Source organism: Petaurus breviceps, unplaced genomic scaffold (assembly GCF_028583685.1).
Source record: "Petaurus breviceps papuanus isolate PSGF00001 unplaced genomic scaffold, PetGlider_PUasm1.0 90769, whole genome shotgun sequence".
NCBI classification, from domain to species: domain Eukaryota; kingdom Metazoa; phylum Chordata; class Mammalia; order Diprotodontia; family Petauridae; genus Petaurus; species Petaurus breviceps.
In genome coordinates, this window is record NW_027187341.1 from 13138879 (window position 1) to 13154384 (window position 15506).

General features: G+C 39.4%; 1 protein-coding gene across 4 annotated transcripts in view; it reads right to left on the minus strand.

The window, feature by feature from the left end:
* Positions 1 to 3559: 3559 nt before the first annotated feature.
* Positions 3560 to 15506, minus strand: part of EPSTI1 (epithelial stromal interaction 1) — a 111178-nt gene continuing 99231 nt past the window's right edge. For all 4 annotated transcript variants that reach the window (XM_069068683.1, XM_069068684.1, XM_069068685.1 and 1 more), the window contains 2 exons: positions 11060 to 11159; positions 3560 to 4173 (listed from right to left, as the gene is read on the minus strand). In XM_069068683.1, coding sequence (XP_068924784.1) covers positions 4165 to 4173; positions 11060 to 11159 — 109 coding nt within the window. In that variant the 3' untranslated portion in view covers positions 3560 to 4164. The remainder of the gene's footprint in view (positions 4174 to 11059; positions 11160 to 15506) is intronic.

Genomic DNA, 15506 nt, shown 5'->3' on the forward strand with positions numbered 1-15506 from the left:
GCAGTGTCAGGTAACATGTCAGATGTGCAGAGCACATGTTCCCCATTTTGCCAAATCGAGGTGACAAGAGATTGCTTTGCATATTCTCAACTCTGGCCAAATGGCAATTTTTAGAAGCGTGACACATACTTCGGGATTTCTCATCCAGAATTCAGAGCAGGTCAAACTCAATTTGAATCACTCCAGTAGGACAGATTAGAAAGAAAAGTGGCAGATCCTATCATGGACATTCCTGTTCATTCCTTCTTCAGTTCTCTGCTTTTTTGTAGACATACAACTGAAAAGAGGAGTTTAGCACCCAATGGTGCATACCATTTTTGCACACCTCCTGAAATCAAAATGTGCTGTGGTATGCCTGAAATACAGCATTCTTTGTACTAAAGTAAAATATCTGAATGAAAGCTTTCCCATTTATGAGGTATGTTCAAAGGCAGAGGAAGAGCAAGTTTTCTGAAAGCCCTGAGCCCCCAAAAGGTCTATGATTCTACAAAACAGCAGCTGAGATAGATACCTTCTAGCTCTAAATCTACTATGTCCCTCCCAGAGTGGCTGTGAGGACCGAATGAGAGACTACTTGTAAAGGATTTAGCACAGTGCCTAGAACATAATAGGTGTTATACAAATCCCATTGTTGCTGTTGGTCTTGTTACTGTAGTTATCCAATGACAGTTAATGGAGTTCAAGCATGTGTGCCTGCAATCACAGATACCCTTTTCTCTTCTAAGCCCCATACCACAACCCCCTGATTACAGGGGAAACTGATTGTCAAGGATCAACAAACACAGAGGGCAAAGCAATGGGACAAGGAGCAAGTTGGTGGGCAGCCTTGGCAGGTGTCAAGCTAAGGCGGCTTCATGCCACTAAAATAAAAAGCCAGCACAGAAGCACATTTAGAGTTCGTTTGCCTGCTTTTCTAACACAGCCAGAGGGAATCTGGTTTTGACCAAATAGGAAAATGACAATGATTCAAAGCGGACCCAGCGTTGTACATGAGACTCAATAACACCAACGCTGAAAGCCTCAATGGGAGAACAAGAGCCTGAGAGAGAACAGATGCATTATTTGCTCTGAGAGGTTTGCCTATATACATTCTGCTTCCAGTGATTATTTTGGCATTGCCCTTTCCACTCTGCCCTTTTCCTGTCCCTGTGTCCTCACGTAGTTAGCAGGACTGCGTACTATTTCTTTCCATGCAGAGCTTGTTTTAAAAAAATAATTATTTCAACAAAGTGACTGGCATCACAGATCTCTTAAATTATTAATAGAATAGTACAAATTCAATCCAAATATTTAAGCAGGGGTGGCTATGAGCAAGGAGTTGCAAAGTGTTTAACACAAAAATCTGACAATGCTTATGACCCCATTTTAAAGATGAGGAAATCAAGGCTCAAAAGTTAGACAGCCTGATAGTAAGGAACAGAACCAGGATTTTAACCCATGTCCAAGTCCAATGCTTTGTCATATCATTCTGCCAGGCACAGTTCTAGAGTGTTCCAGGTCAAGCTAAACACCAAGGATTTATTAGAAAACTACTTTGTGTCATACATTGTCCTAGGAGGTAGGGGTGCCAAAACAGAAATGAAACTAGGTCTGCCCTCAAGAAGCTTACATTACTTGCTAGTTATTCTTCCTTTAATTTTTTTTGTTGTTGAGTCATTTTTCATTTGTGTCCGACTCTTTGTGATGCCATTTGGGGTGTTCTTAGCAGAGATACTGGAGTAGTTTGCCATTTCCTTCTTAAGTGATTTTCCATAGGAGGAAACGGAGGCAAATAGGGTTAAGTAGTTCCCCCAGAGTCACATAGCTAGGAGGTATCTGAGGCCATATTTTGAACTTGGAAAGATGGGTTTTCCTGACCTCAGGCCTGGCACTCTACACTGTGCCACCTAGCTGCCCACCCCCTCCATAAGACTGGCATGTACTATTTTGCCTTACATAATCATCTTACTGTAGGGTATGGAAAAGCTTTGTTGTTGTTGCATCTTTGATTTCAGTATGAGGAATTCCCAGTTTAAAATTTCGACCAGATAAGTGCCTGTCAGTATAGTCTTAGGAAGCTACCTGGGCACTAAGAGGTTAAGGACTTGCTTACAGTCATGTATCTAGCACATCTGGAAAAAGGATTCAAAACCAGGTCTTCCTGATTCCAAGGCCAGGTCTCTATCTACTATGCCAGACTGCCTCTCATGGGAGATCTATGAAACTGAAGACTCGTCTACTCTAATCTCAATAAACATCCATTTAAGTGTCTACTATTTAAGAGTTGATTGAGAGAGCTTGACTGAGTTCATGCAAACAAGTCTATCTAGGTTAGCATTAAAACCGCTAGGACCATTCACAAACCACACAGCATCTTAAGCTGCTGAAACACAAGTCCTATATTAGATACTCTAGTCTGAAAATCAGATTTAATGAGAGGGGTTGGGGGCAGAATGGGCCCTGGCACCACCAGCATTATCATTTAATATCACCAAATCAAAATGGAAGCAAAAAGAGATGACAATAAAGCCCTAGGTCAAGTCCATATATACTAAGTAATTGACTAAGCACATTAATCAAATCATTCCTTGCCCATTTAAAATGATAACTTGGGACCTTAACCAGATGGTATGAATCTCTACCATTCACTTTACTTCAAATCAATTAACTATAGATTTTAGACTATGTATGAAAAGTTCTTAGAAATGGAGTAATGTTTCACAGGAATCATATTTGGGGAAGTTGAAGAAACTTGGTCACACCCTAGGGATTCATCTCTAAAATTTCAATCTAGTTGAGAACTGGAATTATCCTAGAATTAGATTCCTGTAAGATTTGAACAAGCTGAGTTCATTCCAGGTAAACCTCCTGAAGGGTTACTTAGGAGGAAAGGAAAGAGAGCATAGACCACTTCCGTTTCTGTCCCCTCCATTTCTCTTCACCTTTTTGGCCCAAGAATGATTTTTCCAGCTTTGAAGGGTTTGAAGGATTTGGGATTTTCCCCCAAGTTCTTACTGATATCCCTCAATGAGCTGATAGCAGCATCTATACTGGGAGCCAAGCAGAGACTGGATGTAGATTCATGGTCCCACAAGAAGCCCAATTTAAAAAAAATGCTTATGAAAGAACTTGAAGAGGCAAAAAAAAAAAAAAAAAGATTTCTAGTAACCAGTAGCTCAGAGTTGCCTCTTTACCATATGTGCTTTTCATATTATGCCCATTTTCATCTGGGCTCTCTATGTACTAATGAGAGAGGGTGTAACACATTTATTTGGGGGACATTTTCTACCAAATATACTATGTTAGTAGATACCCTTTTCTAAAAGGTACTTCAGGCTTGCTGACAAAATTGATCTTCAACTGATAATCTTGAGAAAAAAGCACACTGATGGGGGCTCATGGGATATATACAATTAGAAAATACAACCCGTTAATCCCTCAGGGGTATCTCCAAGGACCCCTAAGGGAATTTAGTAGTCAAGGTTTTGAGGAATGGATTCATCAATTTAAGAAGGAGTTGGGATGGTAGCATTAGAGAAAAAAAGGATTACATCTAATCTAGATGATATGTATAAGGGAATACAAAAAATAAGTTTTTTATTTAATTGACTGATATAAAGAAAAAGAAAATTTATAAAAACTATTTCCAAGATAGTTAAAATTTTATTAATAAATTTCAATAAAAGGACATTAAAATAGGCGTAATTTTCTATAGCATGAGTTCTTTAGCTAAGATAAGAAAGAATGAATTATAAAACCCCAACAGTCCTAGGAATTTCTATAAGCTGACCCTCAGTTTTTATGAATATATAAAAATCCTGCTCCCCCCGTGGCTTTAGGTACTGGCAACAGGGCAAATATTTTCTTTCTTCCATTCCTCTAGATCACTAAGGTTGCTATAATTATACTTCTGACAAGAGGCAAAACAAATTACAAAAATAATGAAACATTTCACTGTCATTAAAGATTAAATATGAGCTTGCTAATCAACTGCTGAAAATACCCATACATAATGCAAGGGACAGACTGGTCATTGCAGATTGCTCACTGAAGTGGGGGTGATGCAGAAGCCAGTAAAAGAAAATCACAATGGAGCTGAACAAGACTGCATTAGAAGGAAAAAAATATATCCCCAGGGCTTTTTCAAGGTCAGTTGACTAAGGCTGGATGAAAGTGCAGAATGTCTCAAACATCCTGAAAGAAAAAAGAAAAGGAACGAAAATTACCTCAAGCAGCAAAAGAAATTCACAGCCATTGTGGTCCAAGGTGAAGGAAACCCCTCAAAAGAAAGGGGAAAGTTTGAAATCTCCCTTTTACTTCATCAGGTTTAAATGATTATTTTTAATTATGTAAAGTACCAGTGAAAGGATTTAATTTTCTTGTCTAGTTACATTTGATTCACCCAATGTTCTATCAGCCGACATATTAATAGCTGATTGAGTGACAGCTGGCATGCTGTGTTCTCAGATAGTCAAACATGGTTCATAAATAACAGTGTGCCCAAACAAATACTGTTGTCCAACTGCACAGTTACAGTGAGGACTTTGGCATACTCAGCACAGAGCAGCACAATTTAAATGAAAATACTGCCTGACTATATTAGGTTGTGATAATTAGGTATTTTGTTTAAATGATATCAAAAGAAGGGAACATTCTGAAATATATTGGACAGATGTTTCTTTTTTTTTGGTCTTTGACAATCACACCAGGTGATGTTCAGGAACGAGATCTAGAAATAGGGGGCAGCCTGATGTGATCTTTTAACCCCATGCTTCTCACTCATGATCTATAGGAATGGAGGTAGAGAGCTCAACTGAAATGTTTGCTGACTTTCTACAACATGTAAGGTTATGGGGTGCTGCTGCTGAATGAACACACTGACCTTGAACTTAATAAGTTGCAAATGATAGAGGTAATAAGACAAATAGGTAAATAATTTTTGCTCAGGGGTTTGGACCTGTGATTTTATCTGCAGGATAAAAGTAGGAAAGAATCCCATATTTGTGCATGCAGGTAACTGGACTACAACTTATAGTGGGAGAGAGGGGAAATTCAGGAAGTGCCTAACATGGGGCAGGCAATGTGCTAAGTGCTTCACAAATCTTATCCCAGTTGATCCTTACAGCAACTCTGGGAAGTATGTGGTATTATAATACCCATTTTACAGGTGAAGAAACTGAAGGGATTAGCCAGGATCACACAGCCAGGAAGTGTCTGAGGTCTTCCTGACACCTCGTGCTCTACTCCCTGTGCTGCTCTCATCTTAGAGTCTTATATTGTTAGGAGTAGGGGAAATGACTTACCCACAGTCACCCAGCTGATATATGGACAACTAGGTGGCAAAGCTGACAGAGTGCTGGGCCTGGAGTCGGGAAGACCCGAGTTCAAATCCTACCTCCAACTTTTACTCTAAGCAAGTCACTTAACCTTTATTTCCCTTGGTTTTCTTCTCTGCAAAATGGGGGTTATATCCCTTCCCTCCCAGGGTTGTAAGGATCAAATGAAAACAATCATAAAGCACTTGGCACATAGTAAGCACTATATAAATGTTAGCCATCATCATCTTCATCATCATCAATTGTGTCAGAGGCAGGAACTAAACCCATCATGTCTTCCTGGCTGCAAGGCCAGCCTTTTCATAGAAGGACCATAGTGTCCTAGATCTGGAGTTGGAAGGGACATTTCCCGGCCAATGCTCTCATTTTACAGTCGAGGAAACTGAGGTACAGAGAGATGGAGTGATTTGCCCAAGGTCACACAGCTAGTGAGTATCTGATGCAGGAGTATGAACCCAGATCTCCTGATTCCAAGGCCAGCATTCTCTACCCAGCCTGTCATATAGCCTTTAAAACAATAAACACCAAGAACAATATAGGTTGTGGTGTGTTCCTAAGAAGGGTATATAAAGGGCTATGATTATTACCATTAAGGAGAGATCACTTCTGGTTGAGGAAATCTGGGAGGGCTTTCTGGAGGAAGGATATATCTAGGTTTAGAGGATGGGTAGAATTATGACAGCCAGACACATGAGGAAGGGTAGAAAGAAGGGGTTCCAAGAGGTGTGACATTTAATCACCTACCCTTTTCTGCACATAGCCCATTTCCTCCAAATAGATTGGAAGATCCTTAAGGAGAGAGACTAGGTCTTGTATTTATATTTATTCTATTTTTACTCATTTCTTGGCCAGATAGGTGGGGCAGTGGCTAGAGGGCCCAGTCTGAAATCAGGAAGAAATCATCTCATGGAGTTAAAATCTGACCTCAGATACTTACTAGCTGTGTGACCCTGCATAAGTCACTTCACCCTGTTTGCCTCAGTTTCCTCCTCCATAAAATGAGCTAGAAAAGGACATGGCAAACCACTCCAGTATCTCTGCCAAAAACACCTCAAATGGAATCATGAAGAGTTGGACAAAACTGAAAAACAAGACCTATCTCTACCACTACAGTGCCTAGAATGGCATCCTGCATATAACATACGAAATGCATTTGTATTGAACAAAGAAAATTTCATATTTAATTATACTCATTTTCAAATATCTCATGTTACAGGGGAAAAGTAGAGCTTGATAATTACCTTATGATTCTGTGCTATTTTTAAAGCTTAAAAAAAATTCACCAACTTGGAGATTAGTATACCAGTAAGATGAGTCATTGTGACATAAATTAATTGGCATGAGAGTGGGGGTGGGGAAGGATCCCTTTTAGACAGCTAGTAAAATGTATCTCTAACACTGTTGGATTTGGGTTTTAAATCATTGTCATTCAGCAACATTTAGTAGAAAATCTCAGCAATTTTTCTCCTGACATCACCACAGGGAGGAGTGACCTTCATTTGGATTTCCTGGGGTTATAGATCTAAATGCTCTACAAAACAGTCTCACTTTTTATTTACTCTTCATTACTCACCATAATAATAGTACTGTGATAGCATAAAAAAACTAAGTTAAGCTGCTTTTTTGCCATTTGAGGGGTTTACTATTTAAGTATTAAAAGAAGAATGGGAATCAAGTTTGGGGAAATGGGAAATGTATGCAAGAATCATAAGAACACAAATTTAGAGCTAGAAAAAGAAATCATAAATGTCATTAAGCCCAACTTCATCATATTATGGGTAATAGAAGAGAATTAAGTGATTTATTCAAGATCACACATTAACTGAGACAGGATTTGAATCCAGTCTTCTTACTATCATCATGCTGCCTTCCAACTTCTCTAAAACACCCTGGCTGATGTAACAGACAAGGGAATCTGGTCTATTTTTTTTTTGGAAGGCAATTGGGGTTAAGTGACTTGCCCAAGGTCACACAGCTAGTTTTAGTGTTAAGTGTCTGAGGCCAGATTTGAACTCAGGTCCTCCTGACTCCAGGGCTGGTGCTCTATTCACTGTGCCACCTAGCCGCCCCTGGTCTATTTTTTTTTTAAACAAATCAACAAGCATTTAATAAATACCCATTATGCATTAGTCAGCATACTAAGTTCTAGGGATACAGAGACAAAAAATAGCCCCTAACTTCAATTATGCATTAACCAAAAAAATACACAAAACAGAACCATCAAGGAACTGCATTTGAATGATGCACCTACTCATTTGCTTCCATCATCCAGTGATGCATGTAGCCTTGACAGAGGAGGTCTTCTATAATAACTATTGCTTCTCGATTAGCAATTTTTTTTTTTTTGGCAAAGTAGTCTCCGTGGACTTATGTTGCACTTTTCCTGCAAATGATGGGATTGCTCATTCCTCACAGGTGAAGATATCTGTCTCACCTGGTGAGACAGATAGACCTTTTGCCCCATTTTAGTGTGGGTGAAAACAAGGCACTTAGCTAAGATGGCCAAGACAGTGGCGAATCAAGACTCAAAACTCATGGTTCTTCATGATGATGGTGTTATATTAGTTTGAACTGCCTTTCTTAGCAATCTCAGACAGCCCTAAGTATTCCCTGATTTCCCTTTCCCTCTCCTCTCCAAAGGAAGGTACATGTTGATGACCAGAAGCTTCCCACTTAACCTGGGGTTTACTAGCTAGATTCCTTCCTTCCTTCCTTCCTCCCTAAACCCAGTTCACTTTGAAGTTCTTAGTTTGGACCACAATAGGTCCCTGCCCAAGCTCTACTTAATGGCTGTATTTTGGGCTCTCCAGGCTTAGTGCTTAGAATGAATATCAGTGGTAATGGTTTCTCTTTGGAACAGCAAGCCTGAGGGTCTTTCCCTCCCAGCTTGATTTTTTTCTCTTTTCTAATTAAAGGGACCATCCCTTGACTCACTTCTTAAAGAGGCATATTCACTGAATGAGTGTTACCTTACTTTTAGGCCTTTGCCTAAAAGAGCCAGGGTCTCCCATTGAAACCTGGGCCATCTCCAGTCATCCCGATGAATATCAGGTCACTGGACCCAGATGGCTCTGGTGGATAAGAATAGGGCTAGGTAGGGACCTTGCACAGCCTTCCCTCACTCACATCCAAGTCACCTGCAAGTCAGGTCATCATTTGCCCGATGAAGGACAGACCAACAACAAGCTTGGAACTTGGAGGTCTAATCCTTCCCTAAGTGGACCAATGACAGCAGGAGGGTGATCTGTTAATTTGTAAGTGAATCGGATTTAAGTGAGGCAGAGCTGTTCCAGTCTCTCTTTCCTCCAGTCTTTGGGGTCCAGTGGTAAGACAACTGGCTATGGCCCCAGATCCACATGGAGACCTTGGCCTTTTTTAAGCTAAGGTCTTTCCCAGGTCCAGGTTTGTCTGCAGCAACACCCATTCAGTAGTTAAAGGCTAGGTAAGAGTTGAGGCAAAAGATGGCCTACTTCGCCTTCACAGAAGAGTCAGTCTGGGAAGCAAATGACCCTTAGAGTTTCTGGCCAAAATAGAAACAATCACTATTTACATTCCCTGGGAGCCATCAAAATCTAAACAATGACCAAGTGAGGCTTGGGCTGGGATATATTATTGACCAATCTTTGAGAGCTAGAGTGATTTGGGTTTAGAGGTATAGCTTTATTTATAGCATAGCTTCATTTGAATCCCAATGGGCTTTATCAAAGCCTAGTTTTCCCAAGTTATATTTCAATAACCTTAGCCTGAAAAAGCACTGCAGCTGGAGCCATCTCCAGTGGTTCTGATCCATATCTGGCCACTGGACCCACTTCTGGAGAAGAGAATGAGGTTGGTGACTTTGCACAGCCCTCCCTCACTTAAATCTAATTCACTTGCTATGTCATGGCATTGATGGGGTTCAGGCTCTGGGAACCCCCCTGAATTTTCCCACTTGACGAGGTGCTTGCCTGAGGCCATAAACCAGGCCCAAATCTCTCTTACTCTTAACCTAACCTAGCCCTCCATTTTCCAACTACTTCCCACCCTTGATCCTATCAAAATATCTATACCCAAATCTGTTATGCTTAAACTAGCCTAAGCCCTCCAAGGTCTGTCACCTCCAGATAGCCTTCAGCTATTTCCCACCCTTCATCCTATTCCTGAAGTCTGACTTCAGTCCAGTCAAGATCCTCAAGACCCTCCTCAAATCCCTCCTCACAGTCTTTCTGTACATAAGATCCATCTTGCCTCTATGAAGGCAAGATTCAATCTAACTCAGACTTGGTCTACCCTAATGGGTAGGCTCTCAAGGAGCACAAATACTCAGGCTCCTTAAGAGCCTACCCATTAGGGCAAATCTTTAATAAGCTTTGTTTTACTTTGGCTGAGAGAAGGCTTGAGTCAAAGTCATTCAGCAGGATCTACCGTATTGGTATTTTGGGAATTCGAGCATTCCTAAACCCCAAACCTCAACAGTATCACCTCTCTGATGCCATGGTCCTATTTAAGAACAAAGGACAAACAGCAGCAAAATGAAAACCACATGAGACAAAAGAATTAATTGTCCCAATTTAAAAAAAAAAAACAACCAAAACAATGACCTAATAAATAAGGAAGAAAAAAAAACTAACCCCAAAAGTAAGACAGAAAATACAACATAAAGGAAACTGCTTCCTGCTTTCTCTTTCTTGACCAATCTAAAGGCCACAGGGATGTGTAACATGACAATCTCCCCATGTGCATGTTTTTATGTGCCAGAATACACAAATAACATGGAAAACATAGAAACTTCTTTTGCTTACCTGAATTTTCCCTAAATCAGCATACTTTTAACATAATCCATAAACCTATAAGACACATTCTCATTCCTTCAAGGTCACATTCATTTCTAATAGATAAAGCTGTCTCAATATAATGACTTTCCTCCTTCAAATATTCATTTAAGTTTGATTTTTCTCTCAATTTCCCAGTTCATCTAACCCTGCAACAACTTTATAATCTCCCATCTTTTTGCAGATTTCTATTTCCTCAATACCATCCTTTGAGCAAATATATTTGTTAACTTAAGGGTTCATTTAAATTTTCCAAGTATGCTTGGGCCTAAGTGCAAAGTACTAACCAGATTCACATCTACTACCAAGTCTTATACTGGAACTTCAATGCCTTCATTCTTCCTGCCACCTATAAGTGAAACATATATTGTGACAAAGACTCCAGGCTTTTCTTTCCTGAAATCTTTGAGAATTTCTTTTTTTTTTAATTACATATGGTAGGAGGGTTCTCAATAGCAGTTTCTTGTTTTAAAAAACAATGAAATAACTATTCCCTCCAATGTTCATTTTCCCTAAAAGACTGTTTCTCGATCATTCTATTTGGCCAGCTATCCTTGGATGAAAATTTTTTGGAATATCCTTTAAAAAGTTCATTTATTTTTGTTTTAGGTCTGGACACTGGGTAATGGGAAAAGAAAAGGATCTTGTATTCAAGGCAATCAAGCTGAGAATGAGGGGCAGGTGTCATTTTTCATTTTGATAAGCCACTGCTGAAAACAGGCCCTTTTATCCCTCCTCTTCTCCCTTAGAAGCTATTGTGGAATTTATAGTAATCACACTTTACATTGGCTGACTGCCCATCACAGAATGCAGAGTGAGTAATATCTAGGGAGAAGACTAAATTTTTTTTAAAACAAATTCTCATTGTTTTCTCTCAGAGGTGAAAGATGAATTGGGGGGGGGGGGAGGGAAGAGGTAAAAGAAAAAACTCACCCAATCTCTACCACAATTCATATTTCCAAAGCCTCCAAATTGGTAGAGGCCACTTGGTTGACTTTTGCCTTGTATTCGGTCCAGGAAAGCATTATTTACCCTTAAAAACAATGAAAAATGCAAGTTAGTGGAAAGCCTGCTGCAGGCTTGGGAGATTTTTGAAATCCTAACGTGCTATGTGAACCGCCCGTACAGATTGCTTTTTCCCCCTAGCTTAGGAGAAATCTGTGGCAACCTTTTTTCCTCATAAACCATCCTGACATGCTGATAACAGACCCATACACTGGAATTGGTGCCAACCTTGGCTCAGAGCACCAGGGCACAAATGCCGAGTTTTACACTCCAGCCAGCTTGTGGCATCCCCACCCCCAACTCCAGCACAGCAATAATGCTGCAGAGACAGCTACATGCCACCCCTCGGGGGACACTGCATTGCCAAGTGGGAACCCCAGGGGTTGTCTGAGGACAGGAGGCAACAGATGGGGTCGTCCTTGGTTTTGGCAGAGACCAAAAGTTGGAAGGAGAGTAGAAACTGAACTGAGAAGTACTCAGCAAAACAACTTTGGGGTGAGGGGGGGGGTGTCTCAGTAGGGTGACAGAGAGAGAGAGACACTCCTCCTTTGGCCCCAAGTCAGTAGTGCCTTCAGAAGTAGTCCTGGAGGAGAAGGGCTCTGATGAGAAATGGGAAAGGGAAGCATAAGAAGGGAGAGGAGAAGCCTAAGAATGGCTGTAGAACAAAGAAACATCAGCCTTCCCAGCTGTTTGTCCCCAGACTACATAAGACATTTCAGAATTTAAAGCCAATATCATGCTATGCCTTACTCAAGTAACGCATGGGACCAAGGAAATGAAAGCAGTATGCAGGATCTTAATATTCTTTAATCCAATCCTCTGTAATAGGGTGCTTTTAATTGACACAAAGCAGTGAGGTGGGCAAAGTACATAGAGTTTGAACTTGATGTTAAGAAGATATGAGTTTGAATCCTCTCTCGAATACTAGCTTTGTGATCTTGGACATTTCACTTGTGTGTCTCAGTTTCCTCATATGAAAAATGGGTATAATAATAGCACCTACCTATCCCTACAAATGAGATAACATACCAAAGTGCTTTGTAAACTTCAAAGTGTTATATAAATGCCAACTATTATCATTCTTATTGTGAGATCCTCAAGTCAGCAGCTGGAAATGGAACAACTCTATAATATGATTTGATTTTCAAGATAGTAGGACTTTGTGATCCCAAATGTGTAGGGCTGTCATAAAGTCGAGGTAACTTCATGCCAGAACCTCTTTCTTTTAAAAATCTACTAGTTCATTGATAAACTTTTTCTATCAAAAAGTCTAACTTCAGTAAATTTTATTTCCTTGTTTGCAAAAGAAATTTTATTTTTAAAAAAGTGCATGATGGGAACAGATCATCTTCAAAGCATTACTCTTAGTAGGTACAGTCTATATCTTTAACTCTTAATATGGCCAGAATTTTATATCACCAACTACCTGACAGTCATTTTGAGTTCTCATGACTATTGGAGACCTTCAGAAGGAAGTTTATGTTAGCTAACCATTTTGTTCAAAGTAGTATAGGAATTTCCAAAGGAAAATGATGTGGGTTATTTCTGGATTATATCTTTATAGCCAAGTAAAGATAAAGAAGGGAGGAAGAGGAAGAGGGATACTGATTTTAAAAAGGCATTTTTAATAGGGACCTGAGGATACAAAAGCTTTATAGGAAAAGTCAATAAAAGGAACTGGTCACCAGCATCATTCTCAAACATATAAGGAAAACAGGCAGCTGGGAGGTAGACTATAGGATTAAAAGGAAGGCCTGAGTATGAATCCAGCCTCAGACACTTATAAGTTGTGTGACCCTGGGCAAGTCAACCAACCTGTCAGCTTCAGTTTCCCCATCTCTAAAATGGGGATAATAATAGCACCTAAATCATAGGGTTGTTGTGAGGTTCAAATGAGAAGAAAAAATGAAGTGTTCTGCAAACTTTAAAGATTATATATACACAAAGATGTATTAATATACGTTAATATATAATTTATAGATATATAAAGATATACAGATATCAAAAATTTATGTATAGATTTATGTACATGTTATCATGTGTATATATGCATATGTATCTACATACATATAAATACATCAGTTGTTTTAAATGAAATGTTTGTCAAAGTGGATGTCAATGCCATTGCCTCCATGAAGATTTGGGAGCTTTGAGCCAAATAACTTTATGGTGGCTGAATCAATGTCCAAATCATTTTTCAGAACAATGAAGACCCTACTGAAGAAAATAAATGATTAGAGCTGTGCTGACCAGTCCCTGGACCATAGTTCATTTGCAAATGGCTCTTTTCTCTCTGGATTACAGCTATCCATTCATAGATTTCTGATGTTTAATGATACCATGGTGATTTGGATTCTTAGTATTAGAAAACTCTATTTTTTAGAACCTCCTAAAACTCATTATCATTTTAGTGAGCATAATTTAGCTAAAATGGTGAACATTTAAATAATTTTTCATAGTCTGTACTAGAAACTAAGAGATGCTCATCAATTGGGGAATGGTTGAATAAATTATGATATAAATGTAATGCAATACTAATTTGCTATAAGAAATGCTGAAAAGGACCATTTCAGAGAAGTCTAGAAACAAGACTGTGAACAGAGGTAGAATGAAGTAATTAGAACCAGGAAGATAGTTGATATGAAAAATACTAAGAACTCTGATCAACACAATGACCAATGTTTCCAGAGGGCTGATGATGAAGCATGCTCCTCTTCACAGAGAGGTAATGCACTCTAGGTGCAGATATAGACATATTTTGAACACTGCCAATGCAGAAATTTGTCTTACTCGACTACATATTTTTGTTATAAGGGCATCATTTTTTTTTTCTTTTCCATTGGGAGGGAGGGAGAGTTGGGGAGCGAGAGAAAATATATCTTTTTTCCATTAAAAAAAGTACAAAATTAAAAACAATAAAATTCAAATATCTCCCTTAGAAAGTTGGGCCTGTCAAAAGAGAAGGGAGGAGAAGGAGAATTTGAGTTTACTTCCATAATACATCAGAGGAAGACTTCAATGGAGATTTATTTTAAAACTGTTAAAAAATACATAAGCACAGTCATAGTTCACATTGGTTTCCTCATTTTTTGTATATAGTTCAGTAAAAAAATAAATAAATAACCTTTGGGCACTTTTGAAGATTTGGGAAATTAATAGATTTCACCTTGGTTCCTAGTGAGTTCCATCTAACTCCCTAATCCTTGCTCCATCTTCTCTCTTTGGAACTAGTACGCCACTCCCTCTGAATCACAGTGTCACAGAATGTCACTCTCAGGTGTCAGATGAGCTCATTATGGAATTCACTCTGAAAGGGTTTGGAGAACCCCCTGGAGGTCTTTATCCTGGAACTCGGGTCTAAGGTTTCTTCCATGTGAGCCTCTAACAGGGAGACAGCAACTGTCCTTTTTGACTCTAATAAAAATTATACCCCAGGAGAAAACCTCCCTTGGGTCCTACCCAGATATACTGCATCCAGCTCTTGCTCTTGAAATAAAGAGTGGAGACGTGGCAATTTCTTAAGCTCCAGTAATGAGGCCCAGTGGCATGAAACATGCTTTAATGACAGGATCAGCTGTTTAGAAAACCAGTGGCTGGGTTTGTTATTCTGGAGGATTTCTTTGTGGATTAAATTTGGATGTAGGATTTAATTATAACTAGTGCAAAGAGAAGAATGGAGGGGGCAGAGAAATCCACTCTCAGACCCAATAGGCAGAGTATTCAACAGCACAGAAAATGAATTAAAAGAACCAAAGCCTGGGTTACCAAAATACACAGATGCGCATTCCCACCACTGATAAGGCATTTCATTTTTTTTTTTCATAAGGTGTCCCTTTGAAGGCCAGGTCCATAGAAATGGAGCCCGCCTGCTAAAAGCTTGACCACTTTCTCTAAGGAGCTTAAAGGCCCCTCAGGCACAATCCAATTAATTCTCAGAGCATCCAGGAGAAATACAGGAACTATCAGAAACTGGTATGTAAGAAATACAATAATGGGCTTCCCAACAGAAAGTCCTTTTGCAAAAAAAAAATGAAATGTAGCTAAGAGAAATTTGATTGAACTGATATGTCCAGTTTGGGGCTAAAAGGCAGTCCATTGCATTGGTCTGTCTCACGAATAATTGTTGGTGCCAGTATGACAACATCCACTTATGCTTAGATTAGACAATATAACTTTATTATTAATTTTCACATGGAAGACACCTTTAGTCTCATAGAAAGAATATGAGGGGCAGCTATGTGGCACAGTGACTAGACCACCAGTCCTGAATTCAAATCCAGTCTCAGACATTTGACACTTAACTAGCCATGTAACCTTGGGTAGGTCACTTAACCCCAACTGCCTTACTTCCCCTCTTCCAAAAAAGAAAGGAAGG